Raw genomic sequence first — 23,188 nt, forward strand, 5'->3', positions numbered from 1 at the left:
TTTCCAGTAAAGGGGGCTTGGGTTTACTCTGACCTTGCACAGATGCGAAGATTCCCACAGCCGAATATTCCCGGGAATCATAATATTAATTTGAATAGCGTTGCGTTAAAGTAAACGAGTTCTCTATTCACGGTATTTCCCCTAAGCTAATTTTATTTTCAAAAAGGCAAATCGAATGTCATTTATTAATTATTATGAGAGACGTATTTCCTCATCTCATCACATCTCATCTCATCTCTCTCTCTCTCTCTCTCTCTCTCTCTCTCTCTCTCTCTCTCTCTCTCTCTCTCTCTCTCTCTCTCTCTCTCTCTCTCTCTCTTTCCCTCTCATTTGACGATGCTATTCGAAACAAAATTGCATGACATTTCTTTCTGAAGTCTTCATACTCAAATAATCTTGTCCTTATCATTTTAATAAAGACTCGTGAAAATGGATAAAAATAAAGACTGGTAGAGCACGAAAGCAGAAAAAAATAAGTGTGTCTATCTAATAAAGTCTTGTGAAAATCAATAAAAATAAAGACTGGTACAGCAGAAAAAAAATAAAATAAATAAAAAAATTAAATTAAATACCTCAATAAATGTGTATCTAAGTCTTGTGGAAATGAAAATCAAAATAACGACCGGTACAGCAAAGAAAAATAAATAAAAACCTAAATAAATATGTATCTAATAAAGTCTTGTGAAAACGAATTAAAATAGACTGGAACAGCGAAAAAATAAAATAAAATAATAAATAAAAACCCTAAATAATTGTGTATTAAAGTCTTGTGAAAATCAATAAAAAATAAAACTGGTACAGAAAAAAAAAATTAATGTATCTAATAGTCTCTTGGTAATTGTCCCCCATTACTTACTTCAGCAGTCCTCCGGGGAAAGTGGAGAATTTGCCAGACTTAAGACGGAATTTGTTACATCCAATGTGTTGTTTCACAGCCTTTGTGTGCGTTGTTCCCACTCCAGTTTGCGTTGTAGCCCTTAAATGTGTTGTGTTTGGAGTGCTCGTGTGATTTTAGCATTTTGTTTGCGCTGTTTTAGTCCTCATTTGTATCTTGCTGCTCTTGGGTGCGTTGTTTGAACCGTGCTGTTTTGGCTTTCGGTGATGTTGTTTCAGCAACAATTTGCGTTGTTTTACTAATCAAGGGTGTTGCCTTATCTGCTTGCATGGTTTTAGCCTCTAATTGACCATGGCTTGAGTTGCTCTCGTCCCAGTTTGCTTTCGGTAAAATCCGATAATGCGTTGATCATAAAAATGAAAATAAATATATGAAACTAAGCACCATCTTGAAAACATACATTTTTTGTGATGTTATGTACCTGGTAGTTAGCTGACAGTTGTGGGTTACAGCCAAATGATGTTCGAAAGGCACGCCTCTGTAAAATCACCAAGAATATGACGTCACTACTCAAATCGACGTTATCAAAAAACGTCCTTTTAGTTTTCTGTAAAACTACTGAGATGGCTTTGTCTGTCCGTCTGCACTTTTTCTGTCCGCCCTCAGAAATTAAAAACTACTGAGGCTAGAGGGCTGCAGATTGGTATGTTCATCATCCACCCTCCAATCATCAAATGTACAGAATTGCAGCCCTCTAGCCTCAGTAGTTTCTGTTTGATTTAAGGTTAACGTTTGCCATGATTATGTGTCTGGCACGCTATACGACAGGCCACCACCGGGCCGTGGAAGAAAGTTTCATGGGCCGCGGCTCTTACGGCATTATATGATACAGAATAATCGTTTGCGCCGAATAAACCTCGGTGCATTTTTACTTGTTTTCTTACTTTGCTTACGGACAAATCGCCCGAAATTATTTAACGAACCGAAAACGTGATTATCTTCACTTCTTACCTAAGTAACCCCCCGAAAAAATAAAGAAATAAATGAATAAATAAAAAAACATAAATAAAAGATGAAAAAGAAAATATGATAGTCGCGAGGGAGGAATCCTTGGCCGGTTCTCTCGAACCAGAAAGAGAAAGAGAGAGAGAGAGAGAGAGAGAGAGAGAGAGAGAGAGAGAGAGAGGACACTCGGCATCTTTTTGATTCCTTTTCCGTTCCCTCTTTTGCGTTATTTCATTACAGGGAGCACTTCCCTCACCTTCTCGCAAAGCATTTCCCATTTTCTCCCACTCGCCTTTGCCCTGCGATCCTGTTTGTTGGCTTTTTGTCTTTTTGTTTCGTTTTTCTTTATCACGGTTCGTCATCATGTCTCATTTCCACATGGATCGTTATCATGTCTCATTTTTGTTAGGATCGTCATCATATCTCATTTTTATTAGGATCGTCATTATGTCTCATTTTTATTAGGATCGTCGTTATGTCTCAATTTTATAAGGATCGTCATAATGTCTCATTTCCACATGGATCGTTATCATTTCTCATTTTTGTTAGAATCGTCATCATGTCTCATTTTTATTAGGATCGTCATCATGTCTCATTTCCATATGGATCGTCATCATGTCTCATTTCCATATGGATCGTCATCATGTCTCATTTTTATTAGGATTGTCATCATGTCTCATTTCCATATGGATCGTCATCATGTCTCATTTCCATATGGATCGTCATCATGTCTATTTTATTATTGATCGTCATCATGTCGCATTTCATATGGATCGTCATCATGTCTCATTTCCATATGGATCGTCATCATGTCTGATTTTTATTAGGATTGTCATCATGTCTCATTTTTATAAGGATCGTCATCATGTCTCATTTTAGGATCGTCATCATGCCTCAATTTTATTAGGATCGTCATCTTGTCTCGTTTTCATTAGGATCGTCACGTCTCAATTTTATTAGGATCGTCATCATGTCTCAATTTCCTATGGATCGTCATCATGCCTGTTTTATTAGGATCGTCATCATGTCTCATTTTAGGATCGTCATTATCTCATTTTTATTAGGATCGTCATCATCTCTCATATTTATTAGGATCGTCATCATCTCTCATTTCATAAGGATCGTCATCATGTCTCAATTTCCTATCGATCGTCATCGTGTCTCATTTTCATTAGGATCATCACCATGTCTCATTTTCATATAGATCGTCATTATTTCTGAATTTCATATGGATCGTCATCATTTCTCATTTTCATTAGGATTGTCATCTTTAGGATCGTCACCGTGTCTCAATTTCATACGGATCGTCATCTTGTGAAGAAAGAAAAAATGCAAATCGCTTCCTCATGTGTTATTCATACAATAAATTAAACGGGGGAGGCAAGACCCATACCCTCCCCCTCCCCCCACCACCTTCCACCTCCCCACCACCTCCTCCTCCTCCTCCTCCTCCTCCTCCTCCTCCTCCCCGCCTCGTCCTACGCTTCCTCATTCGTAGGAACACATTACCATCCCTAATCCGAGTCTCCTTCAGGAGGAAGCAGAAAGGGTAAGGGGGTCACAAAAGGATACTGCTACTTTGCTACTTCTTCCGTGTCGATGCAGAGAGAGAGAGAGAGAGAGAGAGAGAGAGAGAGAGACGAGTCAAAGACTGGGAAGCCGCGTCTTGCGTTCCCGTTTTCGGCATGGTGGAAAATCGGAAGACCTTTTCTTTTCTTTTCTTTTTTTTTGGTGTAAAACGATATGATTGGATTAGTTTCCGCTCGAGTGCCCCCTGATGGATCTCGATTGGGCGTGGGGCGTGCGGGTGGGAGGAAGGAAGAAGAAGAAGAAGGAGCAGGAGATACTACGGGCGGATAATGACACTTGCTTGTTTGTTAAAAGCGATGAAGCCTGACAATGGTTGGCGACATAATTATACGGAATTTGACTGAACCAGATGTTACGCATTCATGACATGTATTAAAGCGTTTATCTCACAAATCTGAAATGAATGTTTATGTATAGTGCTGTATCCACAGCGACACAAACTCTCTCTCTCTCCCTCTTACACACACACACACACACACACACACACACACACACACATATATATATATATATATATATATATATATATATATATATATATATATATACATATATATATATATATATATATACTATATATATATATATATATATATATATATATCTTTCACAGTAGATGCACGTGACTTATAATTGTATAAGTGAATACCACATGAATGTGACACGGAGAAGGTCAGTAACAAGCGCTTTCTCCTGTTTATTCAGGCATCCTGTGGTATTCGCTTATATAATATATATATATATATATATATATATATATATATATATATATATATTATATATATATTACACATATGTGTGTGTGTGTGTTTGATTTTAAATCACGAACAAAGTTGCAGCCGCGAAGGAAAAGTGAAACACTTGAGAGAGAGAGAGAGAGAGAGAGAGAGAGAGAGAGAGAGAGAGAGAGAGAGATTTGCAAGGATGCATAGCGTTTTCAATTGGAGTGCAGCCTTTCTGGAACATGCTAGCTACAGAATACATCACGTACGACCGACAGAAACGCAAGACAAAAGACTGCCTGACAGAAAGAGGGCAGAATAAGCAAATATGACAGCTTCCATATTACAAAAGGACACCTGGGTACCGCTTTTGAAGGAAATGTTGTTACCACCCAGTCTTTCATTTCTCAGTTACAAAAGTTCAATCCCGTTGATGTAAGGCCGTTTAACGTCACTGAGACCTGCGTCTGTAACTTAGCTTTACTGAACGTTTAGTAGACGTTGGCCTTGAAGTAATTCAAGTGCTAAAAAGCTTGAAACCGTTGCTTTTAGTGTCCCACCCTAAAGTATTTCCGATTCCACCATATTCCTAAAGGTTGCCGCTGATTTCAGTAACAGACACAGTAGTTTATTTGCCAATGGAACCTGGCAAACTTAACCAAACTTAGGCCTAAGCTAACCCATCTAAGAATGCTGACCAGACCCGACGTCTGGTGGGCAAAACATAACCTTAACCCATTCGACTGTGATCATACCGAATGTTGCTAAACTTCACTGATGATGGGAGACCGCGAAGTTGTATTTGGCCCAATCTAATCCATACACCAGAACCGAACAGACACTGAGTGTTGCCAAATTCTAATAATAATTGATTGACAATTCATGGAACGCCCGTTGAGTCTATAGCTTAACTTTTCATCTTGTTCTTCCTGTTTTACTTCTCGCTTTTCTTATACCCACGGTTTCCTCTTAGTCTTCTTTTTCCTGTCTTGCTTCTCGTTATTCTTATTCCCACGATTTCCTCTTAGTCTTCTTTTTCCTGTCTTGCTTTTCGTTTTTCTTATTCCCACGATTTCCTCTTGGTCTTTATACCACGGGTCCCTCTTAGTCTTCTTTTTTCCTGTCTTACTTTTCGTCATTATTATTCCCACGGTTTTCTCTCGGTCTTCTTCTTCTTCCTGTCTTTATTGTCGTTATTCTTACTCACACAGTTTTCCTCAGTCTTCTTCCTTACTTTTTGTTATTCTTATTCCCACGGTTTCATCTCAGTCTTCTTCTTCCTGTCTTACTTTTCGTTATTCTTATTCCCACGGTTTCCTCTCAGTCTTCTTCTTCCTGTCTTACTTTTCATTATTCTTATTCCCACGGTTTCCTCTCAGTCTTCTTCTTCCTGTCTTACTTTTCGTTATTCTTATTCCCACGGTTTCCTCTCGGTCTTCTTCTTCTTCCTGTTTTTACTTCTCGTTATTCTTATTCCCACGATTTTCTCTTAGTCTTCTTCTTCCTGTCTTACTTTTCGTTATTCTTATTCCCACGGTTTCCTCTCGGTCTTCTTCTTCTTCCTGTCTTTACTTCTCGTTATTCTTATTCCCACGATTTCCTCTTAGTCTTCTTCTTCCTGTCTTACTTTTCGTTATTCTCATTCCCACGGTTTCCTCTCGGTCTTCTTCTTCTTCCTGTCTTTACTTCTCGTTATTCTTATTCCCACGATTTTCTCTTAGTCTTCTTCTTCCTGTCTTACTTTTCGTTATTCTTATTCCCACGGTTTCCTCTCGGTCTACTTCTTCTTCCTGTCTTGACTTCTCGTTATTCTTATTCCCACGATTTCCTCTTAGTCTTCTTCTTCCTGTCTTACTTCTCGTTATTCTTACTCCCACAGTTTTCCTTTCAGTCTTCTTCCTTACTTCTCGTTGTTCTTATTCCCACGATTTCCTCTTATCTTGTTCTTCCTGTCTTACTTCTCGTTATTCTTCTTCCCACGGTTTTCCTCTCACAGTCTTCTTCTTCTTCCTGTCTTACTTCTCGTTGTTCTCATTCCCACGGTTTCCTCTCTGTCTTCTTCCTTACTTCTCGTTGTTCTTATTCCCACGGTTTCCTCTTATCTTGTTCTTCCTGTCTTACTTCTCGTTATTCTTACTCCCACAGTTTTCCTCTCAGTCTTTTCTCCCATCTTTCCGTTGGTACGATTTCCTGTCCTCCGTCTTCGGGGAGACGTCCTTCGGATTTCGTCATGGAGTCCAGCGCAGGGTAATTGGATCATAATTGCTTATCAAAGATCTAAACAGCAGGAAGCCTCGTGCATCCCGGCTGATTCTAAGAATAGAAACAGATCAGGATGAAACCCTATTGATGGACCTCTCTCTCTCTCTCTCTCTCTCTCTCTCTCTCTCTCTCTCTCTCTCTCTCTCTCTCTATTTTTCTACCTTGTGCGAACTCGTTTCTATATTTCTCATATTGCTGATGTTCGTCTTTACGCTGGAGTAGCATTTAATCTTTTTCTTTTTTTTTCTTTTAGCGTACCATCGTCACGTGTTCATTATTTCTTAAAATCTCCCTTTCTTAGTAGATAACGCGCTCATCTTTTGGGGAATCCCTCCGAACAAAGCCCAACGAGGGGCCTCTCAACCAGAGACTCAAAGGTAGAAGGTTGGCCAAGGACCACCACCACCCGCCCGTTGAGATACTACTACGAGAAAGATTAAAAGTCCCTTCTAAGGCTGGCCAGTAGAATCTGTTGCTATGTCCCTCTCAGGACACAAACTTTTCCTATGCCTACACCACCTCAGAATAGTCTAGCATATTCATTCCGCATATTTTACTGCTGACTTACAATTGACAACACTGGACACTACACTTCTCACCCTTTTTGCTCTGTCATATCTTATTTTGTAGACAAGTCTCACTAGCCTGGTGGGCATTTCTTCTGGGAGAGGGCCACTTCTAAAATAGAACCACTGTGCTATCTTCCACTACCCTGGATTGGAGTTCCCTTGCTTGAGAATACACTCAAGCACACTTGTCTGTCAGTTCCCTCTAGCCTCTTGTTTTTCAAACTGGGAGCAGGGCAAGCCTATAGTAGAAGGGCCAAAAGGACGCCTGGTGGTCTGGTATTGACCAGTAGCTACCACTTTTAAATGTTAAGACTTCTCGCCCTAATTGTTTAACCCAAGGAGACTGTCCCTATTCCTGTCTACTACGTAGGAAGCTCCTGGAATATAAAGACTTACTATAATGCCAATATTTGGTTAGCAACCAATCAGTTAACTTGGGCCACTTGTCCCCTAGATACCTGAGCGAACGCTTTTGTGAAGTAAACGATGGCTAGTTTTGATGAATCTGTTTATGAATGTATCAAAGGACAATTGGCAGGAGAGCAAAAACACAAACAAACAAACAAACAAATAAAGGGAATTTGCGTTCTCAAGCACATTATATTGGTTGTAATTTGAGTACTGAAGTGAAAAATGTTAAATATCCCACAGAGATTTAACGGGGAACCAACGGCAGATAGGCTTTGGCACTGATGTGTGATTTACATTCTTCAGATGTCAAATGATATCACTGATTGTTATTTGACGTTCTTCTGTTGATTCATTTCTTCTTTCCTCCACTAATGAGCAGACAGTGGAAGCTTACTATGCAAGTTGAAAAAAAAATTCGAACAATTCTACAGAAACGATAAATTTACATCTGAAATAATCCTAAAATTTTTAAAACACTGGAACCAGTAGATTAAAATCTATGCAAGTTAAAAAAAAATGAACAATTCTACCGAAATAAAAAATTTTGCCTATGAAACAATCCTACAATTCTTAGAACGCTGGAACCAGTTGATTCAAATCTAATTGACGACAAATGAACTTTACTTGTGAAATTACTATCTAAATCCTTTGGTCCACCACGGGAAGATTTCTTTGAACTCAGTGATCTGGGAAAACTACTCTGAAAAAAAAGTCAATGCTTTTGGCTTGTTTCATAAAAATCAATGCACTTTATAAGTTAAGCATAATAAATATCAATCTTCGGAAGTCTTTCATTGACGCAATTTTAATTGTATGAAACTGTCTTTCTCAGATGTTGACAGCGGGCGCCTGGGTTCTCCTGGGGGCGGGTCTCACCATTGTTCAAGCTTCCTACCTACATTCCAATCCAGTAAGTATGAAAAGTCTTTAATACTTAATAATGTATCTGTTTTTCAGTCGATTTAAATACAATATATATGTATATGTATATATATATGTGTGTGTGTATATATATATATATATATATATATATATATATATATATATAATATATATATATATATATATATATATTATATATATATACACACACATATATATAATATATAATATAATATTACATATATAGTATAATATATATATATAATAATATACATATATATGATATATATATATATATAGTATATATATATATATATAATTATAATATATATATATAGATATATAAATATATATGTATCATATATATATATAATTATATATATATATATATATATATATATGTATATGTATATATATATAATATATATATATATATATATATATATATATAATATATATAATATATACCACGTCTGATCACATCACCGTGATTCATATATACGCATTAAGCTATAAATGTCCTTTAGCATCTAATTCGCTCTACCTCGGAATTAATGTATTTTCATATATGTCAACCGAAGGCGATTTTTTTTTCTTTTTTTTCTTTCTTTTAGCTGACAAGAAATTCGTCGGCTCTCGTGATAGCCTTGTGGTTTAAAGCGATTCACTGTACGCCCAGAATTCTCGGTTTCGTGGTTCGCGCCCATGAGCCGACAAATTTCTTATCAACTAAAAAAAAAAAAAAAAAAAAAAAAAAAAAAAAAAAAAAAAAAAAAAAAAAAACCCTTCGGTTAACATATATGAAAATATATATTATCCCGAGGTAGAGCGAATAGATATTAAAGGTAATTTGTAGTTTAATGCACATATATATATATATCAGTCTATATTTTTATATATAGATATATATAATCTATATAATAATTATATACAATATACATTATATATTAATTATATAATATATATATATATATATATTATATTAATATATATATCATATAATAATTATATAATATATATATATATTATATTATATATATACATATTGTATATTTATTATAATATATTATTATTATATGTAACATAATAATTTTAAATTTAAAATTATATATATTATATTATTATTTATATATATTATATATATATGTGTGTGTGTGGTGTGATTTGGTTGTGTGATGTGTATGTGTGTGCGGGTGTGTGCGTGTGTGTACAAGTCTGTTAGCAACTGTTACATATCTACGCAGCCACAGAATGAATTAACTCTCCTGACTGTCCAACTTTCTTCACCATCGCTTCCCAACCAGGAACTCACCGATGCCTTCATCAGGGAGATGCTGGACAGGATGGGTAGCGATCTAGCTGATCCTGGAAGGGGTGATTACCTTGACATTCTCCCTCAAAGGTAAGGAATACAATAAGGCTTTGGAATTCTACCTTTGCTTTTTGTTTTTTCTTCTGAGAAGCGTTTCGGCGTTATCTGTTTTACTTTTTTTATTATTATTATTATTATTTTAGGCCTTTTTTGAATACTTGACATTCTCCCTCAAAGGTAGGAATACGATAAGGCTTTGGAATTCTACCTTTGCTTTTTGTTTTTTCTTCTGAGAAACGTTTCAGCGTTATCTGTTTTACTTTTTTTTATTATTATTATTTTAGGCCTTTTTTGAATACTTGACATTCTCCCTCAAAGGTAAGGAATACGATAAGGCTTTGGAATTCTACCTTTGATTTTTGTTTTTTCTCTTCGGTCGTATACGCTTCATTCTTCTGAGAGGCGTTTTAGTGTTATCTGCTTTACTTTTTTTTATTGTCATTATTATTTTAGGACTTGTTTGAGCAAGGCCGTTCAGTATCCCTTCCTTCGGCCTTTTCACGTAAGCTTCGAGAACCTGTCGGGATTCATTTTAGAGATTTCGTAGTGAAAGCCATTTATAGAATAAATCAGAATATGCAATTTAGGCCGAAGGTCAAGCGCTGGGACCTATGAGGTCGTTCAGCTTTGAAACGAAATCTGAGAGTAAAAGGTTTGGAAGGTGTTACTGGAAGAAAACCTCAAAGCAGTTGTACTGTGAATCAAGTGTCAGGAGAGGGTGGAAAGTAAGATAGAGGAAAGAGAATATGAAAGGAGGTACAGTAAGAGGAACGAAAGTGGTTGCAGCTAGTGGCCGAAGGCACGTTGCAAAGAACCTTAAGCAATGCCTACAGTGCACCGCATGAGGTACACTGACGACACTAACCCCCTATGGGGACCAAGCGCTGGGACCTATGAGGTCGTTCAGCTTTGAAACGAAATCTGAGAGTATAAGGTTTGAAAGGTGTAACAGCAGGAAAACCTCGAAATCGCACGATGAAATGATTGCGAGAACAGGGTGGGAATTAAAATGGAGGAGAGAGAATATGAACGGAGGTACAGTAAAAGGAATCCAGTGCCGAAGGAACGCTGCGAAGAACCTTAAGTTATGCCTACAGTGCATCGCGCGTGGGGTGCACTGACGGCACTGCCACCACCCTCGGGGTTGTGGGAGGGGGACGGCCTTTTATCCTAATGGCGATATTATGCTAATGCATCCTCCTCCTCCTCCTCCTCCCCCTCCTAGTCTGTGTCAGTGAAATCGTTCCCTCATCTTGCGATTATGCTAATGAAGGACATTCACGGGACACCAGGTTTTTAGATCAAGGTTAATTCAGCTTATGAGATTCCAACCTCAATTCGCGATTATGGTGATGATGCCGTTCGATTAACGGGTGGCCTTGTACCAGCGACACCTCTAGCTCCTTGAGAAGAACGTGTGGGGGATTCCGCTCGCGCGCCTCAGACGAGAGGGATGATGCCATTGGAAGCTCTAATATCGTGGTTCTAAGATCATGTCGATGAGGGGATCTGAAGAGAGTCAGTTCACATGCTCCATTTATACTTGCTTGCTTGCTTGCTTGCTTGCTTCTGGGGCATTAGTTAGATTCACAGTCATCGCCGTGGCCGTCGGGTGATTATTAGCGCAGTCGCTTCGGGATCGAAGTTCACGACATTTTTAAAGATTTATTTGTTTGTTTGTATGGTGTTGTTTTGACGTTGCATAGAACCAGCGGTTATTCAGCAACGGGACCAACGGCTTTACTCAGTGACTTCCGAACCACGTCGAGAGTGAACTTCTATCACCAGAAATACCCATCTCTCACACATCAATGAAATGCCCGAGAATCGATCTCGCGGCCACCGAGGCAAAGACCATACCGGTCACGCCACTGAGGCGCTGTTTTTAAGATTTAAGCGGAGCCACTCACTTCGGGATTCGCTCTCCCCGTTCGTTTCGGGGAGGGTGTCGAGGGGTTTAAAGTGTAAGGGAGTAAGGAGTCTCGCAACTTCATCCCTTATGTTAAATACGTTATATTAAATGTTGCGTGCTCTTTGAGACACGCCCCTTCCAAGGAAGGAACGCTTTTTGCTTGTCTCATCAGTCTCTACAAAACGGTAAGAAGAAAGAATGTATCTCCAGTGGCATTCACACAGATCTATCTCAGTCGTGCAGTCAGATCTCCCTGAATCATGTGCCATTTAATCCCCCTAGCTGCAACTCCTTTCGTTCCTTTTACTGTACCTCCTTTCGTATTTTCTTTCTTCCATCTCACTATCCACCCCCTCCTTACACTTGCTTCATAGTGCAACTGCTTTGAGGTTTTCTTGCTGTTAAACCTCTCAAGCCATTCTACTCTCAATATCCTTTTCAGCAATCAATGACCTCATAGGTCCCAGTGCTTGGCTTTGGGCCAAATTCCACTCTATATGGGTTAGAGAAAGACCGAGAAAAAAAAAGGGTGAAAAATTCATGAGACACTCGTAAGGTACTACTGCTTGTTTGTGTGTCCGGGAGGATTCCAGGGAAAGAAGGAAAATGACCTTGAAAAATGCGAGAGGTCTTCTGGCGGATACACAATCCTCCCTGACTGACATTCCATTGTCGTTGCATATTTTCCTTAGTGAGTAACCGAGTAACCGGATCCAACTGCTGCTCATCTCGACAGATCGATATTCAAGTGAAATGCGTTTATTCCTGTATGCATGGATATATATATATATATATATATATATATATATATATATATATATATATATATGTATATGTATGTAAATACATACACACACACACATATATATACATATATATATATATATATATATATATATATATATATATATATTATATGTATATGTGTGTGTATGTATGTAAACGTATTTACATATATATATATATATATATGTATAAGATAATGGATGTGTATATATATATATATATATATATATATATATATATATATATTATATATACATACTATATATGCATGTATGTATATATGTATATAATATATATGTAATAGATATCATCAGATTTATTTAATTTATACCACAATCTACAACAACCAACTAACAACTGAGTACAAATGCTGCCTGGGGCCCAGAAAGGCATTACTGGACTTTAAGGAAAGGGCCCACATTATCCCTCCCTCTTTACTCGAGAATGGAGTATTGGTCGCTCAGCTTGTGAACTGAGAGAGAGAGAGAGAGAGAGAGAGAGAGAGAGAGAGAGAGAGAGAGAGAGAGAGAGAGTAATGTTTTTGATCTCTCTCGTTAGGCAATCATTCCAACTTTGGTCATACATAATTTTTTTTTAGCGCTGCTAGTGACAATTATTATCATCTTGCTATTTTACGAATCACGTAAAACAAAATTGATCAACAAATAAGTAAATAAATAGGTAAATAAATAAATGAATCAGTCAATCAATCAATAAAAGAGAAGTGGTATATTATGACTAAAATAATACGTGACTGCTGGAGATATGTAAATGAAAAACGCTAGGCAAATTACGGGTGACTTTTTTTTTTTTTTTTTTTTGGTCAAATTCGGAGAATCGCTTCGAGCCAGTGCGGTCCAATTTGTGAAGACCGGGATCGTGTGAAATGACAATAAATATTACGTCACGGGGAGAGAGAGAGAGAGAGAGAGAGAGAGAGAGAGAGAGAGAGAATTTCGAACCATCAGCGTAATTCGCGGGGGGGGGGGGGTGGGGGGGGTGGTATCGCGGCTTCAATTAAACACAGCGCAAGCGATTTTGATTCTTAGACAATCACGACACAACGGCTAACATTTCTTTCTCCAGGCGACGGCGACGGCTCGACGCAATCTTTCCAGTTCTATTTCTGGTATCGTCGCTTCCAGGAAGCCGTCCTCCAAATTTCTAAATATAGTATCTCGGATTTGGCTGGGGACGCGGGGTGAGAGAGGTTGGGGTTGGTGGGGTGGGGGTGGGGGTAGGGGTATTATGCGGTCGTGGGCGGAATTCTACGAACGCCTATCCCTTGGGGTTCGTGCGTGAATTATTTAAGGAATCTTCCTCTTCCTTCGTCTTCTTCAAGAAACATTTATGGAAATGGCATCTGGGTCTTCCAGGGATTAGGAATGGGTAAAGCTCGTGACTGAAGATCACTTATATATATATATATATATATATATATATATATATATATATATATATATATATAATATATATATATATATATATATATATGTGTGTGTGTGTGTGCGTGTGCTATTTTCGTAACGTTTTATGTAATACTAAATTTAGATCCTCCAGTTGTCTATCTATCTCGTATAAATTTTTTTAGTCCCTACAAATACGTATGAACACAGACATGCATACATAAGTCAATTACATATATATATATATATATATATATATATATATATATATATATATATATATATATACATATATATATATATATATGCACGCTGTCACCATCACCGCTGGATCAGGGAAGAACTTCGAGTGAAGGAATTATTATTATTATTATCAATTTCCAGGGACTACCTGGAAGAACTACCTGGAAGAACATTGCAAGGAAACTTATTATAAGTGTTGGCAACAGTGTTCTGAGCAAGGCTAACTGACAGCAGAACTTTTTTTTTTTCATTAGTATCGACATGGCAAAACGAAAACAGGAGCACAGAGAGAGCAGAGAGAGAGAGAGAGAGAGAGAGAGAGAGAGAGAGAGAGAGAGAGATCCACCAGATATACGGCTTTTAATTAATCTATTTTAAGGAGTATGACACCCAGTAAACATCTTCTGGCGCACACCAGTATCTGAAAGTGGCGATTAGATTACCCGGAAGTATCACTAATAAGGCCGGCCCCCGCCCCCCCAACCCGCCCCCGTACATTTTCAGAGGCGAAATAGCCACATACTGACTTTTCAAACTTCACCCAAGAGCACATTAATGACTTCAGAACCATCGACACATGGAAGAAAATGCACCTCAATGTCTTAATCACAAGTGGGATCTCCATCCATACGGGCAACTTCGGGGAAAATGATCGTACTTCCAGAACATGTCATCGTTCCAAGCTGTTTCCGGAGCCAGCCGCACGACGTCTTCCGGGTAATCCAACGAGCTCATTGATGCCTCCTCGGTCTAAGCGACTGCACGAGTTCCACGGGCAACAGGTTCGGAGAAGACGCTAATTTCGTCATTCAGAATTTCAGTCTTCTTCTCTGGATGAACGATTCATACAAGCGTCTTCCGGGTATGAAGTGGTTCGCTGAAACGTTTCGTTATGATATTAGCGAGTGAGCTCTTGCTCCTTTTAGACGCTTCGGGAACCGTTTCGTTTAGATGAGGTGGTTACCTGGAATATTATAAAAGGATGCAACATAAATGCGCCCAGATTACAAAAGCGGCTGTGCAAACGGAATGGCAAGTCGTTCTAAAGTTCACTTATTTTTCCGAGATATTTTCGAGAGTCTCGAATTAACCAAGATTAACCTGGTGATAGAAGTTCACTCTCGACGTGGTTCGGAAGTCACGTCAAGCCGTTGGTCCCGTTGCTGAATAACCACTGGTTCCGTACAACGTAAAAACACCATACAAACAAGCAAACAAACAAAGATTAACAAAAACAAAAACAAAACCTTTCAAAGGGCCCAGGGAATTCGAAGCTTGAAGTTGAACAAAAGATGAAGGCTTGACTGACCAATAGAGAGATTGCCAATGCAATGGAAGACTCACCGGCTACTTTCAAAGGTAGGGAAGTAGGAAGTAACCCCGTTTCGAAACTGGAGTTTAAACTTCAAGGAAATGCAATAAAATCTTAATATTGAATTTCCCTTACTAGGTTAAATTTGAACGAAAGCTTGTGATGCAAAAGGCTACCACAATTAAAAAAAAAAAAGCCTTTTATCTACCCATAGGGAAGAAGTTTGAATGTGGCTGCAAGTAGCGAAAATTGATAATAAATTTGGAAGCGTAGAGTGATTGGGAACCAGGATGTTAGAGCAACAAAATTTATCATTAATAAACTGAAAATTTATTGAAAAATTTTGCACTTAATTAATAATCATGCGGCGCACTGTAGGCATTACTTAAGGTTCTTTGCAGCGTCCTTTCGGCCCCTAGCTGCAACCCCTTTCATTCCCTATTCTGTACCACTGCTCATATTCTCTTTCTTCCATCTTACTTTCCACCCTCTCCTGACAACTGTTTCATAGTGCAACTGCGAAGGTGTCCTTCTGTTACACCTTTAAAATCTCTCGACTATCACTTTCCCTTTCAGCGCTGAATGACCTCATAGGTCCAAAATTCTATATTCCATTCCATCCTATTCCACTACCGCGCCTCTCTGGTCAGTAACCCTGCTTGTTAAGAGGTAAATGGCCTCCGTAATTAGCTTATTGGTACTTTGCCTTCTCATGTACCTGATTTCTTCGAATCCCGAATTTTGTTCAACTCTTAGCGAAATGATCCCCTCAATGTGGCAGTTTTGCTTTCCACAAAATCTGTTTGCATCTTTATTTATTTTTTACACATAATTCCAGTAATTGCTCATAAGCCGCTTGTCTTTCTACTCTATTGGAGTAATCTGGATTTCGTATTTTTCACAAGCATGGAAGTGTTCTGTAGTACAGCTCCAAAAACTCACTAATGAAATCGTGAGGTCAATACTTGACTGACTGAGAGACTTTTACAGCAGTAGTCTATTCCTTACTGCCCGGCCGGTCTCCCACAAAGAAATAGTGCGATCGAGTCTGACTACTCATTAATAAACTACTCATAACGTTTGCATCCAGTCCTTCCCCACACTGCAGCAAGACGCGCCAGTCTGTTCAACATGCTGACAGGACAGTCCACCGAGTCTGAAGCCAGTCTCGACAGGAGTCAGGACTGGCATCAATAGCCCCCATACACGTTAAAGGTTGACTGGTTCGTGCCAGTCGCGTACGTACGTGTATGGCCAGCTTTAAGGTAAGCGTCATCCATGTCAGGTCACAGTCTCCAGTATTGGGGTAGGACATGTAGCCTGCCGCTAGACTCGTTAAATGCAACCATTTGGAAACTTTCCAAGTAGAGCATTGTGTTCTGAATAGAAAGTTCCTTTGTTATTCGCTGCCGTCGTCCTTCTGACGTGCTTAGATAACAGCAGAGGACAATGGCCTTTCTTGAAAGCTCCAGACAATGTATCCTACTGCTACGGAGCCACCGGCCTCTCCACACACACAAGGGAGAGCTCTCCTTTTAATGGAGAAAAGAATATCCTAGGTTGCGTATTTCTATACAAAGCCCTGGACGAGCAGAAGAAAGGGTCTTGCGTCGAGCATCTAAACTTTTTCTGGTTTGGAAGAGCTAACGAGCGCCCTATCTATCGAGAGTTATTGACGACGGTAAAAATACAGAATTCTTCCTGGAATTACTGATCTAATATTTTTAAAAGGAAGAACGACGCAGCTTCGTGGCGTTTACCGTGACTGATTCCAGGTGGATTGGAAGGACGACGGGAATTTATGTTGTTTCTCATGAAATGTTGTTTCTCATGAAATGTTGTTTCTCATGAAATGTTGTTTCTCATGAAATGTTGTTTCTCATGAAATGTTGTTTCTCATGAAATGTTGTTTCTCATGAAATGTTGTTTCTCATGAAATGAATCATCTGGGATTTGTTACAAATGAAGAAAGAATCATGGTTTATTTTTAACGAATAATTTCCTGTGATTTACTAGATATGTAGAGCTTGTGCAATCTTGATTATTATATATGTAAAAATTATGTATATATATATTTTGTATATATATATACTATATATATATACGAATATGTGTATGTATATATACATATACATATATATATATGTATATATATACGAATATATATGTGTATGTATATGTATATATACATATAGATATGTATATATTTCATACGTACGTATGTATATTTGAATAAAACACTGCAACATTAAAATAAAAATTCTGAAAACTATTTTTTAACTTTTTCTTTAATCTTACATTTAACGCAAAACAACCTCACTGAGATTTGTAATAAATAAAAAAAATAAAGAAATAAAATAAAAAAATCCTTGAAAATATCTAACAATACTTACCTTAATAACTCTGTTCTTCTTCTCTTTGGCACCGCAGTCAGAACATACCCCTCGAAGGAATGGCACCCAGGGCCATGGAGAAGATGCCCGCGCCTCCTATGGCCCTAGATTATGATGCCCTGGCCTTAAGCCCCTCAATCAGGGACCAAGAATACCTCTCTCACTCCTCCCTCCTCAGCACCATGAACAACAATTACGGTAAGAATAATTTTAACTGCGTTCGTTTTCCATGAGTATAAGGATTTTATGTACTGTACTGTACAAAATGCATGTATATATTTATATGTTTATGGATGTCATATATATTATATATATATATATATATATATAACAGCGCTGACATCATCATTAACTTGCTATGCTCCCATTTGTTCTAATTTCATCTTACATAGACATTTCACATTGAAAAAAAAAACTGTCATGTAATCTTCCAAGTCCCATAGGCTTCTTACACAGGGGTGTATGCATCCTTTGACCTCATACTCATAAGCATGAGCAGGGTTTGCATAAATGCATGCCATGCATACATATACGTGCGACACAAATGCAGGAATGCAAGGCACGGGCTGGATCCAGAACTGAATGTTTATTCAGCCGGTTTTGACAAACGTGAAAGGTTGGTTTTCAAGGGCAAGTTGAAATTCGATGCAAATGCAGATGCAGAGAGAGAGAGAGAGAGAGAGAGAGAGAGAGAGAGAGAGAGAGAGAGAGAGCGTTGAAATAATTCTATATTTATGCTGATTCCCGAACGCGTCTTTCAGATGACAGAATTATGCTGGCTGAGAGAGAGAGAGAGAGAGAGAGAGAGAGAGAGAGAGAGAGAGAGAGATCTTAATGCTTTAACAAAGAGATTTCGATCCCTTCAATGCCGGTGCATCAACAAAAGGACGAATGAAGCAACGAATGTATTTGTCATTCATATCCCTTGGTCGAACGCTTACGCGCATGGAAATGCCAGCCCGCAAGCACGCACGCACTGCATGTAAACAAGGTACAGTTCACCTTTCCGAAAACCTGTCTTCCGGAAGGGTGCAATTTGATTTTTGAAGCGACGTCTGATCGCCCTTCTCTTTACGGTATAGATGGCAAAGGATTTACATCTCGGGACCAGCCTCCGATGTGGCGGAATGCTCGCTTCTTCTTTTTTTTGCGTTGCCAAGTCTTCCGCCTTTGGCCTCACCGCTTTGCGTCATCCAGGTCATACCGTAGATGATGTTGGATGTTGCATCATTCTAAATGAAAGGGTAGTTAACTGAGCCGACTTCTCTCTCTGTCTCTCTGTCTCTGTCTCTCTCCGATTGGGAGGACAACTAATAGAAACATTTAAAATACTGAAAGGCATAGCAAAAGTATAAAGTGACCTATTTACGTTAAACGATAACCAGACAAGAAATAATGGATGGAAACTGGAACTGAAGAGATACAACACATCCCACTGTTGGAACTTCTTAACACGTAGAATAAACTGCCACCAGAAGTTTTAAACAGCAACAGTGTGGAAGAGTTTAAAAGAAAGCTAGACAAAATCATTAGGACACTGTGAATGAACAGTAAAACCTGCTCTTACAGATAAGTGAGCACATGATGTCTCCTCGGATGGACTAGCAAGTCTTTGAGACATCCTTATACTTGTAACTCCCTGTAACTCTCTCTCTCTCTTCTTTTCGTCTCTCTGAAATCCACAGAGACTTGGAACTGAAACGGTATTTTACTCTGAGATGTAAATTTATTTCGTCATGTTGGCCCTTGGAGTACAGCGAAAATGGCACATAAGTACCACATTATTATTATTATTATTATTATTATTATTATTATTATTATTATTATTATTATTATTATTATTATTCAGCATGAGTCTACAGTACTTTCTAAACTTCTAGTGTCGAATCGCATTTTAAATAACAAAAGACCAAAAACCAGTGAAGGATAGAGTTATTCCACCATACATTTATTATTACTGTCAGTTATGTACATTATCTTCTATTCCTCTTCCTTCTCTTCGCTTTCCTTCTTCTCCATTTCATTCGTAGTTATTATCATCTACCGGTTATTTCATCTTTCACTCCTCCATCGTGTTTCTAGTTTGCCGTTTCTTCTTACTATTACCTTTTCTTTATTTATTATTTTACTCAGCCATAGTACCCAAGTCATTCTTCTGATCATTCTACCTTTGCTCTATTTGTCCTGTACGTTACTTCGTTCTTCAGCTACAGGTTAATTATCTTCTGATTGTCCTGTGCATTATATTCATCATTCTCTCCTTTCCAGTGATTCCTACTTGCTGTCATTCGCACCCGTTGAAGTTCCCTAATGTTGTTTTTCCAGTGATTCCATTTTGCTGTCATTCGCACCCGTTCAAGTTCCCTAAAGTTGTTTTTCCAGTGATTCCATTTTGCTGTCATTCGCACCCGTTTAAGTTCCCTAATTGTTTTTTTGTTTTCAGTGATTCCATTTGCTGTCATTCGCACCCGTTTAAGTTCCCTAATGTTGTTTTTCCAGTGATTCCATTTTGCTGTCATTCGCACCCGTTTAAGTTCCCTAATGTTGTTTTTCCAGTGATTCCATTTTGCTGTCATTCGCACCCGTTTAAGTTCCCTAATGTTGTTTTTAACATCTTCTTCTTCTTGTCCTCCTCCTCCAATGGGCAGGCGGGAAGCCTTCCAAACAGCGCCCGAAGCCTGGAAGCGAGACCGTGAAGACCAACACCGATGTCCTCCCAGCCTACTGCAACCCTCCTAACCCCTGCCCCATCGGCTACACAGGTAAGTTCCTTCCTGCTCTCGTCGCGTTGACTGGGATGAAAGAAACGTAACCTTGAGGTACGTGGGATATGTATCACTGTATTATTCTTCTTCTTCTTTGCCTTCAGCTTTTCCCATTTCTATATGGAGTCGCTGTTTCTAGTATGTATCACTTTATTATTGATATGTCTAAATGATTAAGGATATCTTAAGAATGTGAGTTTATATATATATATATATATATTATATATATATATATATATATATATATATATATGCACAGTTATATATATATTTTTTTATCACATCACCGTGACACTTTTATACTCACGACCACTGAGCTTCAAATCTGGTTTGATATCCAACTCGCTCTGTCTCGAGAATAATACCGGGAGGGGCGGACTTATAGTTGACAAGTGGTTCGTCACCTGCGGATCCTCGATCCGTCTTCATTGACGAGTACTATTAAACATTTAATATATCCATCTTCACTGACGAATATTATTAAACATATATATATGCATATATACGTATATTAATACCGAAGGGGAATTACATAAGTGAGAAGTGGTTCGTCAGGCTCCGGCGGGAGTCGATCCATTCTTCATTGATAATATATTTTAAACATATATATATATATATATATATATATATTATATATATGTGTGTGTGTGTGTGTGTGTGTGTGTGTGTGTGTGTGTGTGACTAACTGAATCACGAAAGTTAGGAAGGTGATAAATCCATAAATAAAGATATATGCCACGAGGGAAAATAAACAACGGAGTATCCGCGAGATCTTTCGACGTTCAAACGTTCTTTTCTTAGCAGATAAAGTGACATACATGAGGAAATGACAATACACGAAAGGTCGTATAACTGACAGATAGGGATTATAAAGAGATTAGTACCTAGAATTCAACACACCTGGAAGGTGAGTAACCTTCCCAAACAAGCAAAAACATGGGTGCAATTAAAAGTTTAAGACAATCTGCTCAGACACAAGGGCAAGACAATTAAAGGACTTTGGTAAACAAAAACATATTCACAATACATGTTAAAAATACATATACAACGAAGATATCTCTAAGGCAACTAATTTTTATTTAAGTCTGTAATTATATCTTGCGGTCATTCTTAATCATGTTACAAATACAAGGTTCTAAATGAAACAGGCCACGACCAATATTAAAATTACAATGAGAAGTAAGTTGTATTAAAGGAGATTCTAAAAGATTTCCTGATAAGACATCTTTTGACCTTGCAATTACTGAACTACCAATCCAATTTCTTCGGTGGTTGTTTTCACTTAAATGAATGAATATTGCATTAGATGTTTGCCCAGTTTTTACAGAATATTTATGCTGGCTTAACCTTACTTCTAAGCCCTTGCTCGACTGTCCGAGATAAAATGAGGGACAATCCATACATGGAATTTTATATATTATGTTGTTGCTTTCTCTGGGGTAATTTTTTATTAACATTCCTTTTAGTGTGTTATTATAGGAAAAAACAAGGTTGACCTTAAAGGCTTTTAGCAATGATTTAATGGTTTCAAATCCGTTAAAATAAGGCAAACTGAGAATGTTCTTAGAATTTTCTTTCTCCGTGTTACTATAAAACTTTTTGTGGGCTTTATTATAACAAATATCTAATATATGTGAAGGGTAACATAAATCTTTCCCTATTTTTGTTATGTATTCAATTTCTTGATCCAAATATTGGGGACTGACAATGCGCAATGCTCGTACAAACATAGAAGAAAAAATTGATATTTTTATGTTAAGATGGTGGCCTGAATAGAAATGAACATAAGTTAAGTTGCTGGTCGGTTTCTTATAAATACTAAATTTACATTGAAATGGTTCTCTATGTGTATATGTATACATCTAAATATATATAAATACAGGCGTACACCATACGAAATCACGGGCAAGGTTATCACAACCAAGCAGGAGGACAAAACAAGTCACTTTTTGACGTAGGGGTTTTATGGTGATAGTCCTCTTCTCTCACTAATCTTTCTGGCTTAAGAAATAAGAGTTCCGATCGTTTCAGGACCCCTTTCACTCCTCTGGTCACTCGTTGATGCACGTTGATGCTATTTAACCTCGTAAGCTGATGCTGTCTCAACATATAAGCGAAACATGATGCAAAGAAATATTCATTTCGTTTGATAAGCAACTTGATGAATTTCACGTACTATTATAATCTAATCTGTTTAGAATGGAGTGTTCTAAAATGGCTTTATTTATCAAATTCCTGGATCTTAAATTTTCACGAATTTACTAAAAAAAAAAGATAAGTGTTTTAATTCATTTTTTAAAACCTTCTTCTCACAAACAGCAGCAGAATAATTCATGATGGGAAGTGTATCTTGGTGTTGGAAGACACCTTAGTTTCCTCACCTCCGTTTTTGTCCACTTAAAAAGAGGCTCCCTGATCCCTAGGATTCTCAGTCAAGTCCTTTGCGATTAGGATGCCAATCCAATGTTCTTCATCTTTCGCAGCGACCCACTCCAGTCGAATGATGGTCAGTTAAGGTCATAATTAACAGCTCAAACACGTGTTTTCTTGCTGGTATAACTATAGTGGATTCACATTAACCGTGCATCTGATGTCTAGGCCAGTCCCTTACGACGCTCCTGATTGGCTGGTACATCAGACGCACGGTTGATGTGAATCCACTATAGTACACTATCAGTTTACAATCAGTCATTCAGACAATTCCTGCAGCACTCCAGAGGATA

The 23,188-nt window shown here is 38.0% G+C and overlaps 1 protein-coding gene across 1 annotated transcript in view; it reads left to right on the forward strand.

Moving 5' to 3' along the window:
- LOC135204220 (neuroendocrine protein 7B2-like) overlaps positions 1-23,188 on the forward strand; it is a 42,807-nt gene that overhangs the window by 7,350 nt on the left and 12,269 nt on the right. The window contains exons 2-5 of the mRNA XM_064234326.1: positions 8,227-8,304; positions 9,581-9,678; positions 17,738-17,898; positions 20,349-20,462. Coding sequence (XP_064090396.1) covers positions 8,227-8,304; positions 9,581-9,678; positions 17,738-17,898; positions 20,349-20,462 — 451 coding nt within the window. The remainder of the gene's footprint in view (positions 1-8,226; positions 8,305-9,580; positions 9,679-17,737; positions 17,899-20,348; positions 20,463-23,188) is intronic.

Source organism: Macrobrachium nipponense, chromosome 44 (genome assembly GCF_015104395.2).
Source record: "Macrobrachium nipponense isolate FS-2020 chromosome 44, ASM1510439v2, whole genome shotgun sequence".
Taxonomy (NCBI): Eukaryota; Metazoa; Arthropoda; class Malacostraca; order Decapoda; family Palaemonidae; genus Macrobrachium; species Macrobrachium nipponense.